Raw genomic sequence first — 20778 nt, 5'->3', positions numbered from 1 at the left:
CTCCTCAGAACTATTTAAAGACCGATTTGACTATTAACATAATCTGAATTACTGCGCGCATATCCATGAAAACCACGAATTATCACATATCCATGCCCATTTATTTTCACTGCGCACAAAAGAGTTCCATCAAAGAATACATTTTTACTTTATTTTGTTTAACTGAGGTGGGAGAAAAAGCATCTTCTATAGCCGCTCGTGTAAGATAGGTTCATCCCGACCCTCGCGCAGGGTCTTTTGTCCCTACGCTTGGGTCGGATGAACCTATCTTACACTCTCGGCCATAAAAGATGCTTATAATGTTGTCATGATCGACAGAATTCACATATTCTTCGTCAATGAAACCAATATGATCCTAGTTAATTTTCATTGCCAAAAAGAAGGGAAAGAAAAAAAGTTGCAGGTAAAAATATGTGAACAAGATTCATAAACAATCTTACGTCTTGGCAGCAGAAACATAAAGGAGTTACCAATCAAGCAACAACAGGATTTTTTTCAGCTAATTATCGTTGAAGTTGTGTTTTTTTCAGCTAATTAGCGTTATTTATTTTTCTGCCGCCTTTCGAGATATACCTGTTTTATCTGTAGAAAACACTATTGAGCATTTTCGCCTGTTTTGTTGTATTCATCTACTCCTTGACTTTCGCAAAAAGAGCTTAAGCGACGTCGATATAATAATTACTATCTATTTGTAGTTCGCCATGTCATGCCTTCCACCGACACTGTACGTGGTGCTTAACCATCCGGCCTCTTTTTCTTTTGATTGCCATCACCTACCACGTTCATTTAATTTTCTTGGCAAATCCAACAACAATGACATATTTAATAAACATCTCAAACGATCGTAATTAATTCTGATGATTCACGACGTATTTTTTACAAATTGTGTAAATTTTATAATTGTTGTTTACATTTTATACAAATCAAGCCATGTTTTGGTTTCGACGATTTTATTTATACAGTTAATTTCCTACTATGATTCGATACTGTGCACGATATTTTAGACGAAGCTGATTAAGAGAGATAGAAGGGAAACACAAACGACAAAGACGGTGACCTTGACGTTCCCGGTGCAGATGTTTACTAAACCATATGCCAAAACTCATTGATTTTGTTCAGTTCTAATGTTTTACCATTGATACGCACTTGCCAGTATCTACGACTTGGGTATATCGGGAGTATGCCTGCAATGTGGTTGGAAACTGTTCACACCCTGGTGAAGCAATTATACGGTATATGATTGCATTTTAATGATTGCAATCTGCAACATAACAGATAACTACTTAACAAAAGTCTGTTCAACAGCTACAAAAAACATCTGAAATTGATGAATCCCTGCCTTCTCAATTTCTCTAATATTGTTAGCAGAAACATGCAACATTCAAATTCAATTTCAATTTGATCTTTATTAAGCATCGTCGAATCTAGGCGACGCTGAGTGCCAAAACAGAGGCGCACCTCTAGTTATTGATGTGCAGTTCTAATTAAAGAGCCTGATACTGTCAGATGTATACTGGAATATTATCATCAAAGTTGGAATGTATCAATAAATAACCCCCGACGTCTTGAAGCGTGCTGTCAATATAAACATACATATTTCAAAGAAAACTAACTTTTAAACGATTCCAAGTTGAGAACAGCTCACGGTCCAGTGCCGTAGCTACACTGAGGCACACCTTTTTGGGCATATAACAATTTCTATAGCTCTAAAAATAACTCTTTTCGACTCACTTCATTTGCCTCAATGTACACAAACCATCGACCAAAGATACTCCTGGGAAATCGCTTAATGCGAAAAAAAAAATCCGAATTGGGGGCATGCCCCCGGACCCTCATAGACCGTTCTGTCTCGGCGTTTTTTTTAAGTCTGGCTACGGCACTGCGGTCTAAATTTAGGAGATATTCACATGACTTACTGATTGAACATGGTCGATACTCACATCTACAAAGGCATCAAAGATTATGTAACAACTGTAATCAAAGAGTGATTGAAAGCGAGTTTCACTGTATGACCTATATATTCAGAATTAAGAACCAAACATGAAATTTGTCAATTTATTATCCGAATAATCGAGAAAACTCTTACAAACCTGTCAACGTTTATACATGCAATGCAAACATCTATTTTTTTCATTTTTTATCCGAAGTATTGTTTTCCCTTCTGTTAAAACAATTTGTTGTTTTATTTCATGTCTTTGCATTTTCAGGGGGTCTAACTTAAATTATTTTTGCGGAAATTTAAGTCCTGATTTTGTAATTGCTAGTATGAACATGTTGTTGAGATTTGAATTTATGCGATAAAGATGCATCTCTAAATATAAGGGTGCAATGGTACTTTAGGAACTAATTGAGCAGCTGGCATGTGATCACAGTCTTTTTTACTTATGTTACATAAAAATATGGCATCATATAAATTATTGATACAATTACGATCAAATAATTAAGTTCATTTACTGATAGATGGCTTCATGCGAAAAATATTAATACTTGTACCGGAAAACCACCATCTATTAGGCATTTCATATAGAATACGTTCACCTTTAGAAGTGAACCTCTAGTTATGGGATGAAAACGTTCACTTTTGGTAGGGCTCCAGCCATTTCTTAGTTTGAAGGAGGTATATCGTAGCAATGACGAAACAAAAGCCGCATTACCGCCCTCGGAGCTCCTCGGCCATTTTTATCGAAAACAACCTCGGATGTATGCCGGTAAGCATGTTCACCTGAGGACAATATATTAAATGAATATATAAAGTATTCCAAACAAGAAAATTAATGCTTCCTATATATTGTATTTTTTTAAATTTATTATTAGATTCTGGTCAAGTTCCAGATTCTTGGTGTGTTGGAATTATCCTTCCAATCTATAACAATAAGGGTAATCTTGATGATCCAGACAATTATAGAGGGATAACAATATTAAGTTGTTTGGGGAAACTGTTTACTTCAGTCATAAATGATAGAATCAATGGCTTTTTAGAAGATTCAAATATGCTAATTGAGGAACAAGCGGGTTTTCGTGCAAAGTATGGTACTGTTGATCATATTTATACTCTCAAGATGTTGGTAGACTTTTACTTATCAAAAAAACAAACAAATTTACTGTTCATTTATTGACTACCGTAAGGCGTTCGACTGTGTTGATAGAACTGCTTTATGGATGAAGTTACTGAATTACAATATTGACGGGAAAATTTTGAAACTAATATTCAATATTTATCAGAAGGCCAAATCTTGTGTAAAGGTTAATGGAGAGCTGTCCAATACGTTCAGTAGTACTCTAGGGGTGCGCCAGGGCGAAAATCTTTCACAAATACTTTTTTCATTATTTCTTAATGATCTAGTTCAATTTATTTCTGTAAAATGTGAAGGTCTTTCTCTTTTGACATCTATATTCACACACATTTTGATACAAGTGAGTTGGATGTTTATCTGAGGTTATATCTTTTGCTTTATGCGGACGATCGAGTATTGTTTGCTGAAAGTGAAAATGAATTGCAAATAGCTCTTAATACAATGTTTGAGTATTGTCAGAAATGGCACCTTACTGTAAATTCTGCTAAAACGAAAGTTGTAGTGTTTTCAGAGGTAAAATAAGAAATAAACCTACTGTTTATTATGATAATGTTAAACTTGATGTTGTGGATGATTTTAGTTATCTTGGTGTCAAATTTAATTATAATGGTAAGTTCAATGTAACCAAAAAACATCTTTGTAATCAAGCAAGAAAAGCAATGTTTTCAGTTATGATTAAAATTAGAAAACTTTTGCTTCCTATAGATATTCAAACACAGCTATTTGATACATTGGTAACTTTTATTTTGTTATATGGTAGTGAGGTATGGGGCTTTGAAAATAATTCTATTATAACTCAATTCCAACTCAAATTCTATAAAATGATACTTAAGTTAAATAAATCAACTCCAACTGTTATGGTTCTTGGTGAACTTGGTGTTTACCCTATTAATCTTAAGACTGAGGGAAGAATGCTCAACTTTTGGAGTTCTTTAGTCTCCGGAAAAGCAGATAAATATTGTGCTGTCCTTTATAAACTTATGTATAATTTGCATATCAATAATGTCTACAGTTGCCCATGGATTGTTAAGGTGGAGAGTGTATTAAATAATCTAGGTTTGTCTGAGTATTGGCTCTCTCAATCGGTTATAAATGTAAATATGTTTAAAAGTAAAGTAAAATTGACTTTGCAAGATCAGTATAAGCAAACTTGGTCAAGTGACATTAACACTTTTTATTAAATGTATGAGCTACAGATTATTCAAAACAGAATTTAAGTTGGAAAACTATCTTACAAATGTTTCATGGAATCTTGCTTATATGATATATAAATTTAGATGTTTAAATAATTGTATTCCTGTTGTAAGTGGTCGTTATATGAATGTTGATAGGGCTTTACGAAAGTGTACATTATGTGATATAAATGACTTTGGTGATGAGTTTCATTATCTTTTGAGATGTTCTTTTTTTGGTGATGATAGGAAAAAGTGTATCGATAAGTATTACTATCAGTATCCAAATACACTAAAGTTCCAGAAATTAATGTGTAGCACTGACATCTCTACTATAATTAGATTAGCTACATGAGCTAAATTCATAAAAATTATTTTGTTCAAATTTAAAAGATAAATTTTATTGAGTTCCAACTCCACCTTCCTTTTTTTCTTTTCTTTTTTTTCTTCTCATGCAAACTATTTCGTCATTGTTCATTGTACATATGTCTTGTTGTAGTGTTGTAGAGAGTAATTTCCATGTCATTCTTTGTATGTTATGTGTATCCATTTTTCGTCATTCCATTTTATTATTGCATTTTGTTTGTTAACTCTGTATGCCTGTAATAGGCCATGAGTATTTGAATAAAAGGTACATCAGTTGAAGTAGTTCGTATTTTTTTTTTAATGAGATCATTAATTAAATGTAGTGTTATAGAGTTGTATTTATTGATCTAAGTTTAAATGGATTGCCAGTGATGTGTATTATTGCAAACATAATTAAGACGACCTTTAACCCCTTAACACTATAACTTATTGGGGTAAAGATGGCAGTCTTTTTTGTCGTCACCTTGACTGGAAAACGTGGTTTGCACGTCGCCGCGCCAGCTATTAGAAGGCAAACATAACGTTTCTTTAGAAATGATGAAGCAGACACGAAAAACGAAAGAACAGGCGGACGGACGGATAAAACGGCATTTTTATTACAGTTCCACGTGGAACATTATAGATGGGTAAACAAACATGTCATACATTCATATAGAATCATTTACAAGGTCATGCAGTTCTTATATGTGTTTTTTTTTCTTAAGCGCGTGTGAAGTTAAGCATTCACTTGCTTTTCTCATTACCGGATACATTAGTGCAGAGATGGCAAACGTCAAGAACTAAATCATAATGATGATCACGATTGACTTCAAAGCAACACTTCTCCGAAAATGGTGGAACGTCAGCTATGATAGATGGGAAAATAATCGCGACAGGGATACAAGCCTCCCCCGATGATGGACGAAAATATTGTAGAGAATTATAAGTGCACATACATGAATATATAAGATTGTGAATAGTTTTTGGCCGAGTCCAACCACCACAATAAACACCATTTATGCCTCTTTTTCAAAGACAGTTTCTCGTCGATCGCACAGGTATTTCAATATTAATTTCACACATCGCGGTGCCGGTAATAAAAATTTTCTCGTAAATAAGAACCGTTGACCACAAATATACACTGTATTTTTATATTTTAATATTTCATTCGGCATTAATATGTTATATATCAATAAAACATATTTGCTTTATAGCAGCATCATATACAAACACGGCACACAGATTCGTGCCGTGTGTACGCGTCTCTATCATAACCTGTGGAGTCAGGGTTTGGGGTTCGATCCCATCATGACAGTCATATATTTTTAAACCCGGGTAATTCCTTTTTACTTCAATATATATGAATAAGCCATATGATTATAGACGATACATGTAGCCTACTGGGATGCATGGCCATAATATTAATGGCATTCAAACAACAAGAGGCCTAAATTAGGGCCTTTGCTATAATGGCATGGTTTTATCATATTCTATCCAGACGGCATGTACGTATGGGCAATAGGCAACATATTGATACTTCACATGGAACATATTCCACTAGCGGTTTAGGGGTGTGTGCACCCGCCACCCCCCCCCCCTCCAAATCGTCCAAGTTAAATTTTATTTCAATATAGAAGAAAAAAATAATGAAATACGTCCAAAATCCACCATCTTGGACTAGAAATTGTTAAAATTATTGATGGAGTATCCCCGCCTCCAAGTCAACACTTTTTACGAAATGAATTTTGGTTCTGAGTAAGGGGCTCACGTCAAAATCTTTCGTCCCAAAGTTACTCCCCTCTTACGTCACATTCTGGATTCGCTCCTGCATTATGTGTAACTTCATGGATGCCACAATTACAGTCTTGTAACATATTACGTGCAATGTGACTATGGAGGCTCTATTGATTACAGATGTTGCCAATTTCAAGGGCCGTAATCCAGTCATGCATGGGCGGTTATGTCTGGTTTTCGAAAGGTACCCAGGCTTCGTGGATATCTAACAACTGTCCAAGTTATGTACAGACACGGACCTATAAACCATGGTTTATAGGTCCGTGGTACAGATCAGATAAAGGTTGGAAGCTCTATTCCGTCCACTATCACAATTATAGCAATTTAATATAAGCAATATTTAAGCTCTTCCGGTCTTTGGTCATTAGAGCTAATAGATGGACTGGCATTTGTTCCTTGTATAGCTTACGTCCCTTTAGTTTAAAGTTGATAGCATAACAAGTGACGTAGGCCACAGCTAAGAAAACTTTTGTTTGGGCTAATCCGACCTACATGTTGAGGGGTGGATGGTAATGTAGTTTTTTTCTTTATAACCCCTTATTTCCGTAATGAAATAAAAACTTTAACTGCAAAAGTAGACTACCGGATAAGCTAAAAATCGGAGCGCTAGCATTTCTGGGAGCTAACCCAAACAAGCTTTATAATAATGGTGGCCTTATTGTGAGAAAAGCCGTCTGATATTTTTAACAAAGTACAAACATGACATTTGCGTAGGTACAGGTATGTATGTTCGGGTATTATTTTCTGCATTTTATGTTGTTTCCGTTATTGATGGGCACATGAAAGATGTCAAAAATTCCTTTGTTTTATTTGGCAGGCAATTTCGGTTTCAGGATTTCGGCGTTTTTTTGGAAGTCAGTGCAGTAAAACCATCAGGCATAATTAGAAGGAAATATAGATCACTTCCAAACGACTCTAGCAGACCCGGGGAACAGTCCACGTAATGTATATTCATGTAGCTTGTTCTAATCATTGAATTTAACCAACTACTTTGGGCACTGAGTTGTTGCGTTGCGCATCACCGTCACCGTCGGGAAAGGGTGTGTCATATGCCCCAGTAAAATGGTTTGATATATTAGATACTGACCAAATTAATAACTTTAAATCCCTGCATCTTCACCAAAATTCTTTTTCGTCTGTTTTTTTAAGTAACTCGATATTAATGCGAACAATAATCAACTGCCCTTAATTTACTTAGTACCTCGAGTTAAATCCCTTGTATATTTTGCAATGTCTATGCAATTTATGTATGGCCGCTTACTGATGTCGATTTAAGCATATTTTTGTCAGACTTGTAATTTTTGTCAGTTTCTATAACTGATCGAATGTTTAATTCAATAATTGTACAAATATTCAATGTAAAGGCTTCCATCCCCTTCCCCCCACCCCCACTCGCGTTATTTCTGTCGGTCGTCCTAGCGCCTGCCAACACCTCCATCCTCTCATGCATAGTTTAAAATCTACATGTAAAATAATGAAATATTTATTTCTGTTTGTCACGAAAACGCATGATGTATAATTTGAAGGAGTCAGCAATTCTCATAATTTGCAATATAATATATTATATAAACAATATTTAAAATAATCCATTGATACTTGCACAAAATATTTCATATAAAAATGTTTGAGTGAGTTTGCTTGTGAGTAGTGGACAAAAAACGGACGGACGGACAAACGGACGGATGGACAAACGGACGAACGAACGAAACGACCGAACGAATAATGAATCTGGGAGCAGTATTTCTTAACTGCTAAAAAATAACATGATTGGATAATAAAATAAAACAAATGCAGTAGCAATTATAAATTGTAATCATATTTGTGTCAATTCGTTCCGCATCTGAAATAATTTAATGTGTCACTATACATGAATGCTCTAAAGTATTTGCGGTATTTACGGTAATTTGGTTAAGATGTGTATTAACTATCACGATATGCATGGGTAGGCATAATTCGGTAGCTGGTTCAGTCGATGAAATTTAACATGTGAGTCAGATGAACAGGTAATCTAAAGAAGTGTAAATACTCGTAATAGTTGTCTTTCAAAGAGTGATTTCTGTTTAAAATTTCTATTGGATATTATCTGTGTCGAGTAAAATCTAAAATAGCAGTCCCAAATATAAGCCAAAATGCCGAAGTGTAATTGGATACCTATCCGATCCCCCCTCTGCACGCTTCAAGTCCAATCGCCCAAAACTCGCACATGCGCAGTAGTCGCACGTGTTCATAATAGTTTGGAAAGAGGATCACAGGATTTAGTTTTAGTTGGTTTGTAGTTTGGAATCTAACCTTTTTAACTCAGGTAGTGTTGCCACAGAGCTCTACGCTTCTTAACAAAATGGGGACAGACACTAACAAAGATGAACGTAACAATCCGGAGTATTTAGCACAGTTACTAAAAGACAAGAAACAAATACAAGCATTTCCTAATGTTTTTGTACATTTGGAAAAACTTTTAGATGAAGGTAAGTTTTGAGCGGACAATTCGGGCAAATTGTATTTCTTGCGTTGAGTTTATCATATAAGGAAGTTGTATTTCAAGACAGTTTGACTGGCGCAATGTCATTTTTGTTTTTGAACTTTTGAGCTAGATTTATTTGTCCGTCAAAACTTTCGTTTTCGGGTCCAGCTTCGCGCGTGTAACGAGCACCTGCTACTAAATTGGTTCTAATAATTGACCTAAAAGGATATTAATTGCGTGCATATATCTTAATCTGTCTTGTTTTGTTCTATGATTTGATTGTTCTGTTGATGAAGTTCTTTTCTTTATTTCACTGAATAACTGCGTGCTAACTTCCCAAAGTTTACACCGGCAGCCATGTTGGAAGTTATTTTGAGACTACTGACTAATAATCCAATACACAGTTTGCCTTTTGTTTGCATTTTACAAAAGAAAACTCTTGAAATTGAGTAAAATTGCGGTATTCATTGCCACTCAGAAGTTAAATTTGCCACCAAAATGTCGTCACAATTTTTATCAGTTTTAAGAGCATTTGTAGCCTATTACGGCTATAATAGATAAATAAGTGTTTACATTGCGATAAGACGTCAAAATAATAAACAGTAGGTAGTATTCAAGATCATTGCAAAAATTTGAATTTCTTGTATAGAGTTTAACATTGCAAATGTAATGTCATAATGTAACTAGGCTAAAATTGTATATTGCATACATTTAACTATCATGTCTTCTGTATACATGTACATTATATATTCTGCAGTAGTAAAAGTACATTGCACGAAGGTTGGATATAGATTTGCTTTTGTAATAACATTTTCCTTTAAGCTCACCAGGAGACCTCGGGTACCACACATACTTGTCTGCAGTGCAAATCACTTCTGCAAATTTGTTGCACTTTAGCATGAGTACATATAACATTATTATTATTGTCTACACATCTTGGAACGTCACTAATAAATAATTCATATTTATGCAGTACCCGGTTTGTTGAAACCAAGCTTGATTAAAAACTAAAAGTTACAAAGACACTTAGTAGCAACTACTGAGTACACGACGTTTTATGTGCACTTTTTGGAAATAAGATGATGCAGTAAATTGCATTATATTGTGAAAAATATCTGTAAAATACTTATGGACTAATTTAGAACATTATGAAATTGCAGTTATTAATCAAGCTCTGTCAGTTGTGTATAATAGTATTGTTCCTGCTTGATGTACATTGTATGTCATTAACCATGAAATATGAGATGGTTGCCATCCAAACCATAATTATTGTATATGTAGCTGTTGACCCAGTATTCTGTAGAACATGTATTCTCCTCTTGTTTCGTAATATGAAAACTTTACAATTAGTGGTTTCCAGCGATGAGCAAATAACGTCTTTCACTGTGCAGGGAACCTTTTTTGCAATAGTATTGAAGTTATTTGCCAAGCTTGTTTTGTGAAGTGTATCTTATGATTTTCACCATTTATCAAGGTGTTCAAAGCACTTTGACTCACTCTGCAACATTAATTTTATACTTTCAGAGTTATTAAGTGACACATTTTTACCAGCCTAAGTCATGTACCTTATTATAATGAAATGAATGTTTAATAAATTAAAGATATCAAAGTCTGATCACTTAATTATCATATTATAAGTGGTAAACCGATAAATTAAATCAATGCCACAATGCTTTGTGATCAAAATGTTCGGGCTTTGCAAATGTAAAAATAAAATAAAATCTTAAGTTGTTTCAGACTTAAAATTCTCAAAAATCCTTAAACTGGTCCATTTTTGTCATGTTTTTTTCATAAAAATACCAATATTCGGTAAAAATGTTCAAAAATCTATCTATTTAAGTCCAGCATGTAGTTGTTAAAGATGTGCTACTTATGCTTATGAGGGTATCAACACATTAACTGCCTTCAATATTTTTCTGCCTGTCATACTGTTTGAGTGTAAAAGTACTAAAACAGACAAAAAAACGTCCTGAAAAAAAATAGCAATATGTGATCGCTCATCTTCGAACAGGAAGGAGAAATCAATGTCTTCAAAGTAAATACCTATTTACAAACAAAACTTGATGAAATTATCGCCAGCTGATCTGGAGATATTGAAGTCGACAGGAAACAGGTAATAGATTGTGTTTGAATTTGTTTAATTTTTGTTTATTTTTGTACACGTGTCTTGTTTTGTTGATGCGTGTGTTCTAGGCTTTTGTTTGTGCTATTTTTTCTGTTAAATAGTTGGTACCATATGCTTATATGTGAAGATATATATACATGACAGCAGTGCTCCAACCAGGATTTGAAAAGGGCAGGGTGCTAGGCCAGAAAGGGCACTTTTGATGCACATTGAGTGAGCCATAATGGGGCACTTGCAACGGCAAGTGTTCAATTCTTATTGACATGATTGTGTTGTATCTACTTTTAATACTTATTGTATGTTATTAAGACCTTAGCTGTTTTCTTTACATAAGTGTCGAAATGATGGATATTTATTATTTTATACTTTATTTTGAAATTTGACTCCTGGTCAAACAAAAGGGCACAGCAGGGTGTAGTAAAAAGGCAGCAGGATGGAAATGGGCAACAGGGTGCCCCACCCTGCTATATAGGCCTAGCTGGAGCACTGTCCATCTCCTTAAAGTCACCAACTTTTCTTTTATGTTCATGTCAAGTTTGGGCTCTGTAGAATATTTAGGTTGGCAGTCTGTCATGCTCCTAGTTCATGCTGAGGATAGTTTTACATACATGTGTATGAGTATTTTTGTCCATTTGAATATTCATTCAAACTTATTTTTATTTGAAACTAAGATAAAAAAAAATGATACTTAGGTTTTCTCTTAAGTAATACTTCTTCATTTGAAGTCTAACAGACTCCTAAGCACAAAACATGTTGAACACTGAATGTTGTTACCTCAAAATTATTTTTTAACGATTTGATCTTCTGATTTATCATCAAAATCAGAAATAAACACTTCTAGTTTGTAGAAAATGGGGAAGAAGATGGAATTTACTCATATATTCCATGATCATTACGTGCCAAATAGTTTGGTCCAAATCATTTCTTTGCAGATCATTTATATTCTTGTAAAATTTTGATTTAAAATCGTAATTTTACTTGTATTATTTGTCCTATTTGTTTGTATAAAGCAGAAGCATTTAATGTTAGTCTTGCTTTGTAAACGATCTTTTGAAGTACTGTTTAAATTGTGGGTTCTTCAAATAAAATCTTAGTGTAAGTTTACTTGTTATTTGGTACAAAAATCAGATCCAATTGATACAATTTGGGGAGGGCAGGACAGAATGAATGCCATTTAAGTAAATAGATCCTAATTGTTGTCTTATTGATTTTATGATATTCAGAATTCTTTTGTATCCAATTATTTTTCAATTCTTAACATATATTGAAGGCAAGTCACACGTTATTGAGGAATTGCTTCCAGAAAATGTTTAAAAATTATGAACTTAAATTTGCAAACTATTTTAACATAATAAGTACACTCTCTAGCAAAATCATAAAACAAATATGTGCTTCCCTTTCCCAAATAATAAAAATTATTTTGAATTTTCATAGGAAAATGGGGTCTAAAAATTAAATTATGTCTTAATATAATTTTTAGTAAAATGAAGTTGGGGTGTGTATACTAATCTCAAAGTTTGCTGTTTAAAGCAAAATAGGATTAAACTTATTTTAAGTATGTGAAAGAACTTTATAATAACCCTATTGAAATATTTATAATCTTGGCCATGGTGTTTTTTGACCTATCAGGAGTTATTATCAGTTTTGTATGGAAAATATTCAATATTTAGATGAGAATTAAAGACACCATTCATAGTGGTTTTGCCATGTCTGAACTTGTTATAGAAGATCTTAAACAACTGCGATGTTATTTATTGACAAATATGGTACATGTTTTACCAATGCATGTCATTTTGCCAGATGATTAATTGGTCATTTTATTAATCTCCTTAATTCGGGTATACTGACTTAAAAGCAGGAAATATTATGAAATTAGGGCGCTTAAATTAAGGAATAATATTGAATTGCAAATACATGAATGCCTTCAAAGCATAATATTGGCAGTTTGAGCTATTTGTTGAAAGAAAATGATTGTTAAAAACAATTTGATACCATTCTTATTTTGACTTGTTTGTTTGACTAAATCATCCACATGAGTTGAACTTGTGTAACTGGAGAGTTATTTGCAAATTGCGCCTTTCAGATTTTGGTTATTATAGACAAACAGGGAAACATCCTTATAAACGAAAAAACTTCCTTAAATATTCAGAAAAGTAATTCTATATCTTAATATGGTAATGCTATCCCAGGTATGAAAATGAAACAGTTTTTGCTAGGAAGCATATAATTATTATTCGAAATATGAGAAACTGGATGACGGGCAACCATGAAAAGACTGTTATACCATTGTATGGTAAATATGATAATGTTAATAATGGTTGTTCTTCCCTGTTTCAGGGTTGCTTCTTTGTATTCTGCATAGCTTTATGAATTATAATGTAATCTTGCAAGTCTGCGTTACAGTACTAAAACAAGTTTTAAGACTTGAAAATGTGCATGGTTATTAAAATTCCAATGCAAAACAGCAGTATTCATTTAAATTTATAGCAGACTTTGTTTTTTGTAAAACAGATTGAATAGCATATTTCCATCACATAAAAGACAATGAATCTTTTAAATTTAGTCTTAAATTTAGTAAAAAGATATTTTTATGTTAAGAATTCCATTAATAATAATGACTGAACTTATCGGGCCATATCGGTTTGCAAAAAAAATAATTGGTAGCTGACAAAAGATGGTAGTCTATTTTACAGATTTGTTGGCCTTCCTCCCCAAGTTAATTGGTTATCTGATCTACCAGTTTTGGGTGCCTTTTCTTTGTTGAGAGCCCGAAATCTGATTGATCGGATATTGATAGGCCCCATAGGCTCATAATTGCTTACATGTATCTAAAGATGCATCTCAGTTGGATAATGGACTTCTGTTTGTATTTATTTGGGGAGTGCACTCATGTCATATATTTATATTTATTTGTCTTTGCAAGCTGAACAAATTCATCTACATACTATTCCGTTTGGTTTTGTTCAATTCATCAATGTATATCAGCTTAGGGTTTTCGCTTAAGAGTTAAGTATGAGTGCTGCGCCCTGGCCTTTTTTGAAAGCACCCATATGGTCTCATGAACCAAGCTTGGACACCTTTCTGTCTTCATTGAATAGAATACTTCAAGTCTTTCAAATATATTTTGATTTTATATAGGATTACAAACTTTACATACTTGACAGTTGAAACTTAATATTGCTGCAATTAAACCCAATCCCAACATTTTCAATCAAATTCATTAAGTTCAAGTTCTTCACAGCCCATTAACTGCCCTTCCACCCTTTAATAGCACCCTGTCCCCATTTCGCAGCACCCTGTTGGTTATTAAACCTGGCTAAAACCATATCAGCTTGATGAAGTTTTCTTGGGATTTTTAATATACTCTCAGTTGAATATGTATATATATATATATGTATATGTGTATATATGTATATATATATATATATATATATATATATATATATATATATATATATATATATATATATATATATATATATATATATATTTATGTATATTTATTTATTTTCTGCCCTGAACAATTTGCACTTTACTTGGGGTAAAAACAATCAAAACGCAAATTGTTCAGGGCAGAAAATAAATAAATCATCTACTAGCCTTTAAATTACAACATGAAATGTAATTCTGACCTCTGATGTTCTTTCTGTTTTAGTTTATGGTTTAATTATCTCAAATCATGGCCTTGTTGTCTATAGTTTCAAAGATTCAACAGTACATTGTTAAAATGGCTACTTCATTACCTCATTTTATGATTGTACTTCTTTTTTTTTATTATGGAACAAATAACGAACAGAAATTATGGTAAAATAAGAAACAGATGTACAATTATTACCTCCCCTCTTATTGTTGAAAGATTGTTCATTTGCAATAATCCCCATTGATTATGTGTTTATTATTGGAGATCTTTGATTAAATACAAAATTCTGGTAGAATCTATCCCTTTGGCTAGAAAAACTTTCAAGACTTAAATGTGGTTGGCCCATTAACCTGTCCATGGTTTGCTTTGAACTTTCTTCCCATAAAATTAGTAGTTTTTCATGGGAAAAGCCAAAATATGTATATATAAAAAATTGAGGAAAATTTAAACCACTTGTTCTTGGAATGCGCTGGGGTTGTTTTCCAGAAATTTGTATTTCTCTTTAAAATATTTCATGCATGGAATGTGTAATTGGTATGGCTGAATTTATTTGTGGTAAATGACCTCGATATGAAGCAATGATATTTGTCCTTGATTTGCATAACTTTATACTGAATGAAGAATCTTTGAAGATTTCTTCATTTATTCGCCAGCTGTTAGTAGGAAATTATTTTGAAGACGCAGTTCTATCTTTATAATACACTCATATGTCTGTCTTAAAATCCCAATTGTAGCAGTGGACCTCTGCAAAGTTAAAATGCTTTCTTGGATTGCTGGACTGTATAAATTATACTAAGGCTTGTTAAAATGGCTATGATGCACAACTATTACGAATGCTAGTGTAAAAATTCAGGCTTTTTCAGGCAAAAGTGGAAGGTCCTTAGACACTTTGTGAATGGGTCTATTTCTTATGCTCATTTTTAAGCGGTAAAAAGGATATTAGTTTCTAGCAATGTTGCCATTGTGGAGAATACTCTAGACCCACATGTCATTACTCAAACATGAATGTATACATGTGATTTCACTTAACCCACAGACCAATCTCTATCCAAGACCACATGATTCATTGCTTCTATTTGTTCAAGAACCCAGAAACGTTTTCTATCAATTTGAAAGAAGATAATTTAGGGGAAAAGTGAGATGGTGGGGTTGATATATTTTTGGAAAAATAACTTGAGAAACAAAAAAGGAAAAGTAGCTTTGTCTTCAAGTTTAGTGCACATTCTCTAAGAATGTTTATTATTGTTCAAACAAATCAATTTATTTCCAATTAAGTCAAAGGCTTGTTTTTCTGACAGTATGGGGATTATTGTCAAGCTTGTTTATTTTTCAACTTCTGGAGACAGAAAGAAGAATGAACATTCAAAGCGAAAGAATTATCACATACATGTGTGTTCTTCTTTCTTATTCTTGTCTAAATATTTAACCTTGTGCACAATAGTTGCAATTTTGGTTTGTTGAATTTAGTGAGAAAGCATTGTAAAAATAAGGTTAAACATTATCATGATTATGATATGTCTTCTAAATGTGTGGTAGATCATACATAGAAGTAGTTATTGGGAATCGTTATTTAATTATCTAGGATTTATGATTTCATATATTGAATTAGTTAAAACCATTAGTCCGATATTATTCTGGCATTCGTTCAGTTCCATTATATGTAGATAAAAGTTTTTCTCATAGTATGAATTATATTCTTGACTGTTTTTAATCTACATGTATATGTTTTTATTTTATTTCCGAGTAATCCCAGTGGGTATTCCCCTGGTGTGCATATTCACAAAGAACTTCTCTGATCCTTAAACAATCAGCATTACCACATGTGCAGCATATTCAGCTGATAAAGTTATCTTGGATTTTCATCAGTCATGATTTCCAGAGTTTTTAGATAGATCAGGGAGGGGGAAATCATGTCAATTCCTTCACTTTTCCCTCGGGATTTACCTAAATTTTAAATATTTTAGTCAAGTCCTTTGAACAAGTGTTCTTTTTCATGCAATTTGGTATCATTAAAGCTGTCTGTGATGATGTGTTAAGTCATAGAATTATCGGAGAGATACTAGATGATTCTGGTTGTGAGCTTTTGACAGGCACATCCAGAGACATACCGCCACCCTAGAGAAAGAACTGTGAAAGATGTTCTCCCAAGAAAGAAACAAGGAAGAAATGTATGGGGATTTACAGCTTAGGACATTTTTATCTTTTTATTGAGAATTGAAAAACAACGTTTTGAATGACATCTTAGTATTGTATGTTAGCAATTCATTAATAGTTGCTAGCCAAACTTTCAAAGTACTTCTGTAACACCACTAGTCATGGGACTAAATATTTAGGCATTGTTTTGCAAATTTATTTCTTCGAAAATTTTCACAAAGCTGGTGCTAACTGCTGTTACCATAAGTGGAGAATTAGAGACTTTTGTAATATTGACTTTATTTTAATGGAATTGTTGATGCCGAGTTCATGAAATCGAAAATAATCACATTAGAACTGACAAAAAATTATTCCCAAATGCTATTCTTTCCAGTGTGAATGCCTAGAAATTAATGATTAAATTTTGTACGCAGAAAAAAAATCAGTGATCAGTTGTGATTTTGCATGTTATTTCTGAATATTGTCACTGCTGGGCCGCAAAAGATTGATAGGGCTTTGCCATGTCTTAGACATTTCCATGGGGAGTGACAGCTCATTCAAATAAGAAACAAGAATTGCTTCTTGCCAGTGAATATTATTGAAATTGGTTTCAACTTTAATGTCATTGTGATACGTGGATGAACAACATGATTTCTGTGAAAATTGCGGTCTAGAAGCAACTTGAATATCAGCCTTTTAAGTTACAGTCTTAGGTTTTGTTTATTCTGTTCCCTATGAAGAAACTAATTCAATTATTATTTAGATGCTCCGTAGGCAAATTATCTGGAAATAAAACTTTGATGTAGATTTCATTATTTTTCAATTATTATTTTTCTACATTTGGCTTCTTGATATTCTTACCTTGACCTTGCGATAAGTATGTATATTTTTTAACCACTTATGTCATAATAAATTTGGTAGACAATAAAACTGATTCTGTACTCACTTGCCTTGACATAAAGTGATAAATGAAAACTGTTTGATGGCCACAATGTCTTTTTATCATTATTTTTAATTGTACTGGACTTGGTATGCTTGTCATGGCTGTCACTGAAAGTGTGATTTGTGGTCAGTTTTATTTCCGCTTCTTGGTGTGAATGCATGGACGCAAGGGAAACTGTTGCCTTCCCAACCCAAGACAGGCTAATGTACACGTAGCTTGGAGGGTGAGATTATTTTCGCAAAAAAGGTTAAAAAAAAAAATCCTCAAAATGTGCTGGGGCTGATTTTATTGGTGCCATTGTTAAACATTTTGTTTGTTAGGAGACATTTTCAAATATATTACGTTGCAGAACTTTGAAATTTCACCTTTTATACTTTTGAACTCCCATCCTTAAACATTTCATGGAAACATACCAATGTACATCATCATGTACAAATTAAGCGTGCACCTGCAGAAAACCAAACCAGGAAAAATTCTTCATCCTGGTATCATATAGACATAAAAACATTATGAAAGGTTACAACCCGACCGATATTTGAAAAGTGGTTATTAAATATAACCTGGTTAATTTGATACCTTATGCTTTTTTGTGAGAAAAAGTTGCTTGTCTGTGAAAAACATGAATATTATATGAAAGTAATACCATGGCAAACAGTTTCAAGTTTCTTCCTTATAGAAATTATATTCAATTTTTTACTTCTCATCAGAAAATTTAATTCAGGAAGAATAAGAAATCATGTTTTAAAAGAAATTTAAGCCATAAAAACAGTTTGTGGAAACTTTTATAAATGTTAGATTTCTGTTTTGATGATGGCTGTATATTGTCAGAATTAAACTCTTATTTGGTTTTTTGGTGCATTCAACAACATTAATATAAGTGAAATTCATGTATAGAAAATTAAAAATATCCTCGATTGTCACTGGCCCACACAAACATGCAAACACGTAATAGTCTAACGAGAGACAGCAAGACAAAAGCCAAGATACACTGTGCTATTTTGTTTTCTAAGTAATAAGGAATTGTTGAATAATCCAATACCTTGCTGAGTAAACAGTGTGACTGGGTTTTTTGCCCTATTGTTTATTTAGGAATGCACAAAGTTAGAGATAGTGGCACTTGGTAATTTGTGTAACCGCGATCAGCCTCTGACATTGCCTAATAATGAGTTGGCACCGTCTACCCTGCATTAGCCAAATTTTCGTTGACATGACTCCAAATTTCGACTGATTACTTTCTCAGCTAGTTGGGGTCAGGGCAAACTTGCAAGCTGTTTCCTACAGTAATTGGTAATCGTTTTCTTACAGAAATTGGTAATCGAGGCATGAAGATATCATGTTTTGACTTAATTGAAGGGGTTGCTTTGATTGGTTGTGTTTTCTTGTATGTAATGGGGCCCTGGAACTGTTTCCACGTACCAGTGTTTCAGCTATATTGGCGCACAAATCACTGGGTAGCTGTTAGAATGCTTGCTACTCTGTTGAGTGCTACATGCTTGAACATAGTCTAGAAAATTGGGGAACATACCTTTCTCCTGTTTGATCTGTAAAGATAATCGGCAGCGGAAATGGTTGTGAGAATAAATGTCTCAAAGCCCATCTTAGAATGCTCCCATTGCCAGCATGTTTATCTTCAGTGTTGAAGGCAGAGCAAGAGGCTATAGAAACTTGAAGTTTAAATTTGTTTTGAAATATGTAGTAGCAAAGATTCATGCTAAATTACTAATTATTTCAATTTGGCATTAACGATTTTAGAGGACAGGTTTTTCACCTGATTTATATTTCTTGAACTTTGGAACAGAATTGTAAACACCATTACTTCTAGCAGAGAATTATGTTGTTCAGTGCCAGTTGGCAAATGGTTTAGGTATGATTGTATTGATAAGACAACAGATCTAATATATTAAAAGTTTGTTATTTTATTTTTGATAAAAGTTAACCAAAAGGCACTCCACAACTCCAGAACACACTCTTTGACTAGATAATTAAGAAGTACGTGCACTTTTGGTACTCAGTAAATTAAGAAATACAAGTTTCATTTTAAGCTTGTCTTTCGTTCTAGCTAGAAGTTCTGGTATGAACATAAAATACTTTGCTGTCATCATGCCACAGTGCCAGGAAGCAAAATAATGTTTGCCATACCTCTGACTCCAAACCATTCAGGATATTCTATTGAAACAGGGTACACATGCAAATGATCACATTATATACCCATGCTAGGGTTCAAACCAGGTTTTAATAAAAAGGACAGGGTGCTACAGCAGCATAAGAGGAACGGGGTGCTACAGCAGCATAAGAGGGACAGGGTGCTACTGCAGCATAAGAGGGATGGGGTGCTACAGCAGCATAAAGGGATGGGGTGCTACAGCAGCATAAGAGGAACGGGGTGCTATAGCAGCATAAGAGGGACAGGGTGCTACTGCAGCATAAGAGGGACGGGGTGCTACAGCAGCATAAGAGGAATGGGGTGCTACAGCAGCATAAGAGGGACAGGGTGCTACTGCAGCATAAGAGGGACAGGGTGCTACTGCAGCATAAGAGGGACGGGGTGCTACAGCAGCATAAGAGGAACGGGGTGCTACAGCAGCATAAGAGGGACGGGGTGCTACAGCAGCATAAGAGGGACAGGGTGCTATTGCAGCATAAGAGGGACGGGGTGCTACAGCAGCATAAGAGGAATGGGGTGCTACAGCAGCATAAAAGGGACAGGGTGCTACAGCAGCATAAGAGGGACGGGGTGCTACAGCAGCATAAGAGGAACGGGATGCCACAGCAGCATAAGAGGGATGGGGTGCTACAGCAGCATAAGAGATGGAGTGTTTGCAGTAGTTCCAAATCCTATTAACCGTAATTAATTGATACATTTAATATTGATTAGTAATTTAAAAATTTCCAAAGCCAAAACATTATAAAACAAAATAAGTGCTTGCGGCTGATGTTGAATTTCAAAGCCTGAAGTGCTTGAATACCTTTGGGACAGCTACATGACCATTGTGCGCCTCGACTTTGAAAAAAAGAATACTTGAAATGTGAAACATTAAAATGTTTTGCATCAATTTTTCAAAGGATTTCTTGTCCTTTTTTCAGTATTGGG

The 20778-nt window shown here is 34.0% G+C and overlaps 1 protein-coding gene across 9 annotated transcripts in view; it reads left to right on the top strand.

Moving 5' to 3' along the window:
- The first annotated feature begins 8606 nt into the window (after positions 1-8606).
- Positions 8607-20778, top strand: part of LOC128238321 (KH domain-containing RNA-binding protein qki.L-like) — a 43472-nt gene continuing 31300 nt past the window's right edge. For all 9 annotated transcript variants that reach the window (XR_008261667.1, XM_052954133.1, XM_052954132.1 and 6 more), the window contains exon 1: positions 8607-8850. Coding sequence is in view for 8 of the 9 variants with exons in the window: in XM_052954133.1 (XP_052810093.1) it covers positions 8724-8850 (127 nt within the window). In the remaining variant the exon portion in view is untranslated. The remainder of the gene's footprint in view (positions 8851-20778) is intronic.

This window comes from Mya arenaria, chromosome 6, assembly GCF_026914265.1.
Source record: "Mya arenaria isolate MELC-2E11 chromosome 6, ASM2691426v1".
NCBI lineage: Eukaryota > Metazoa > Mollusca > Bivalvia > Myida > Myidae > Mya > Mya arenaria.
The sequence above is the reverse complement of the archived record's forward strand: the minus strand, read 5'-3'. Positions and strand labels throughout refer to the sequence as shown.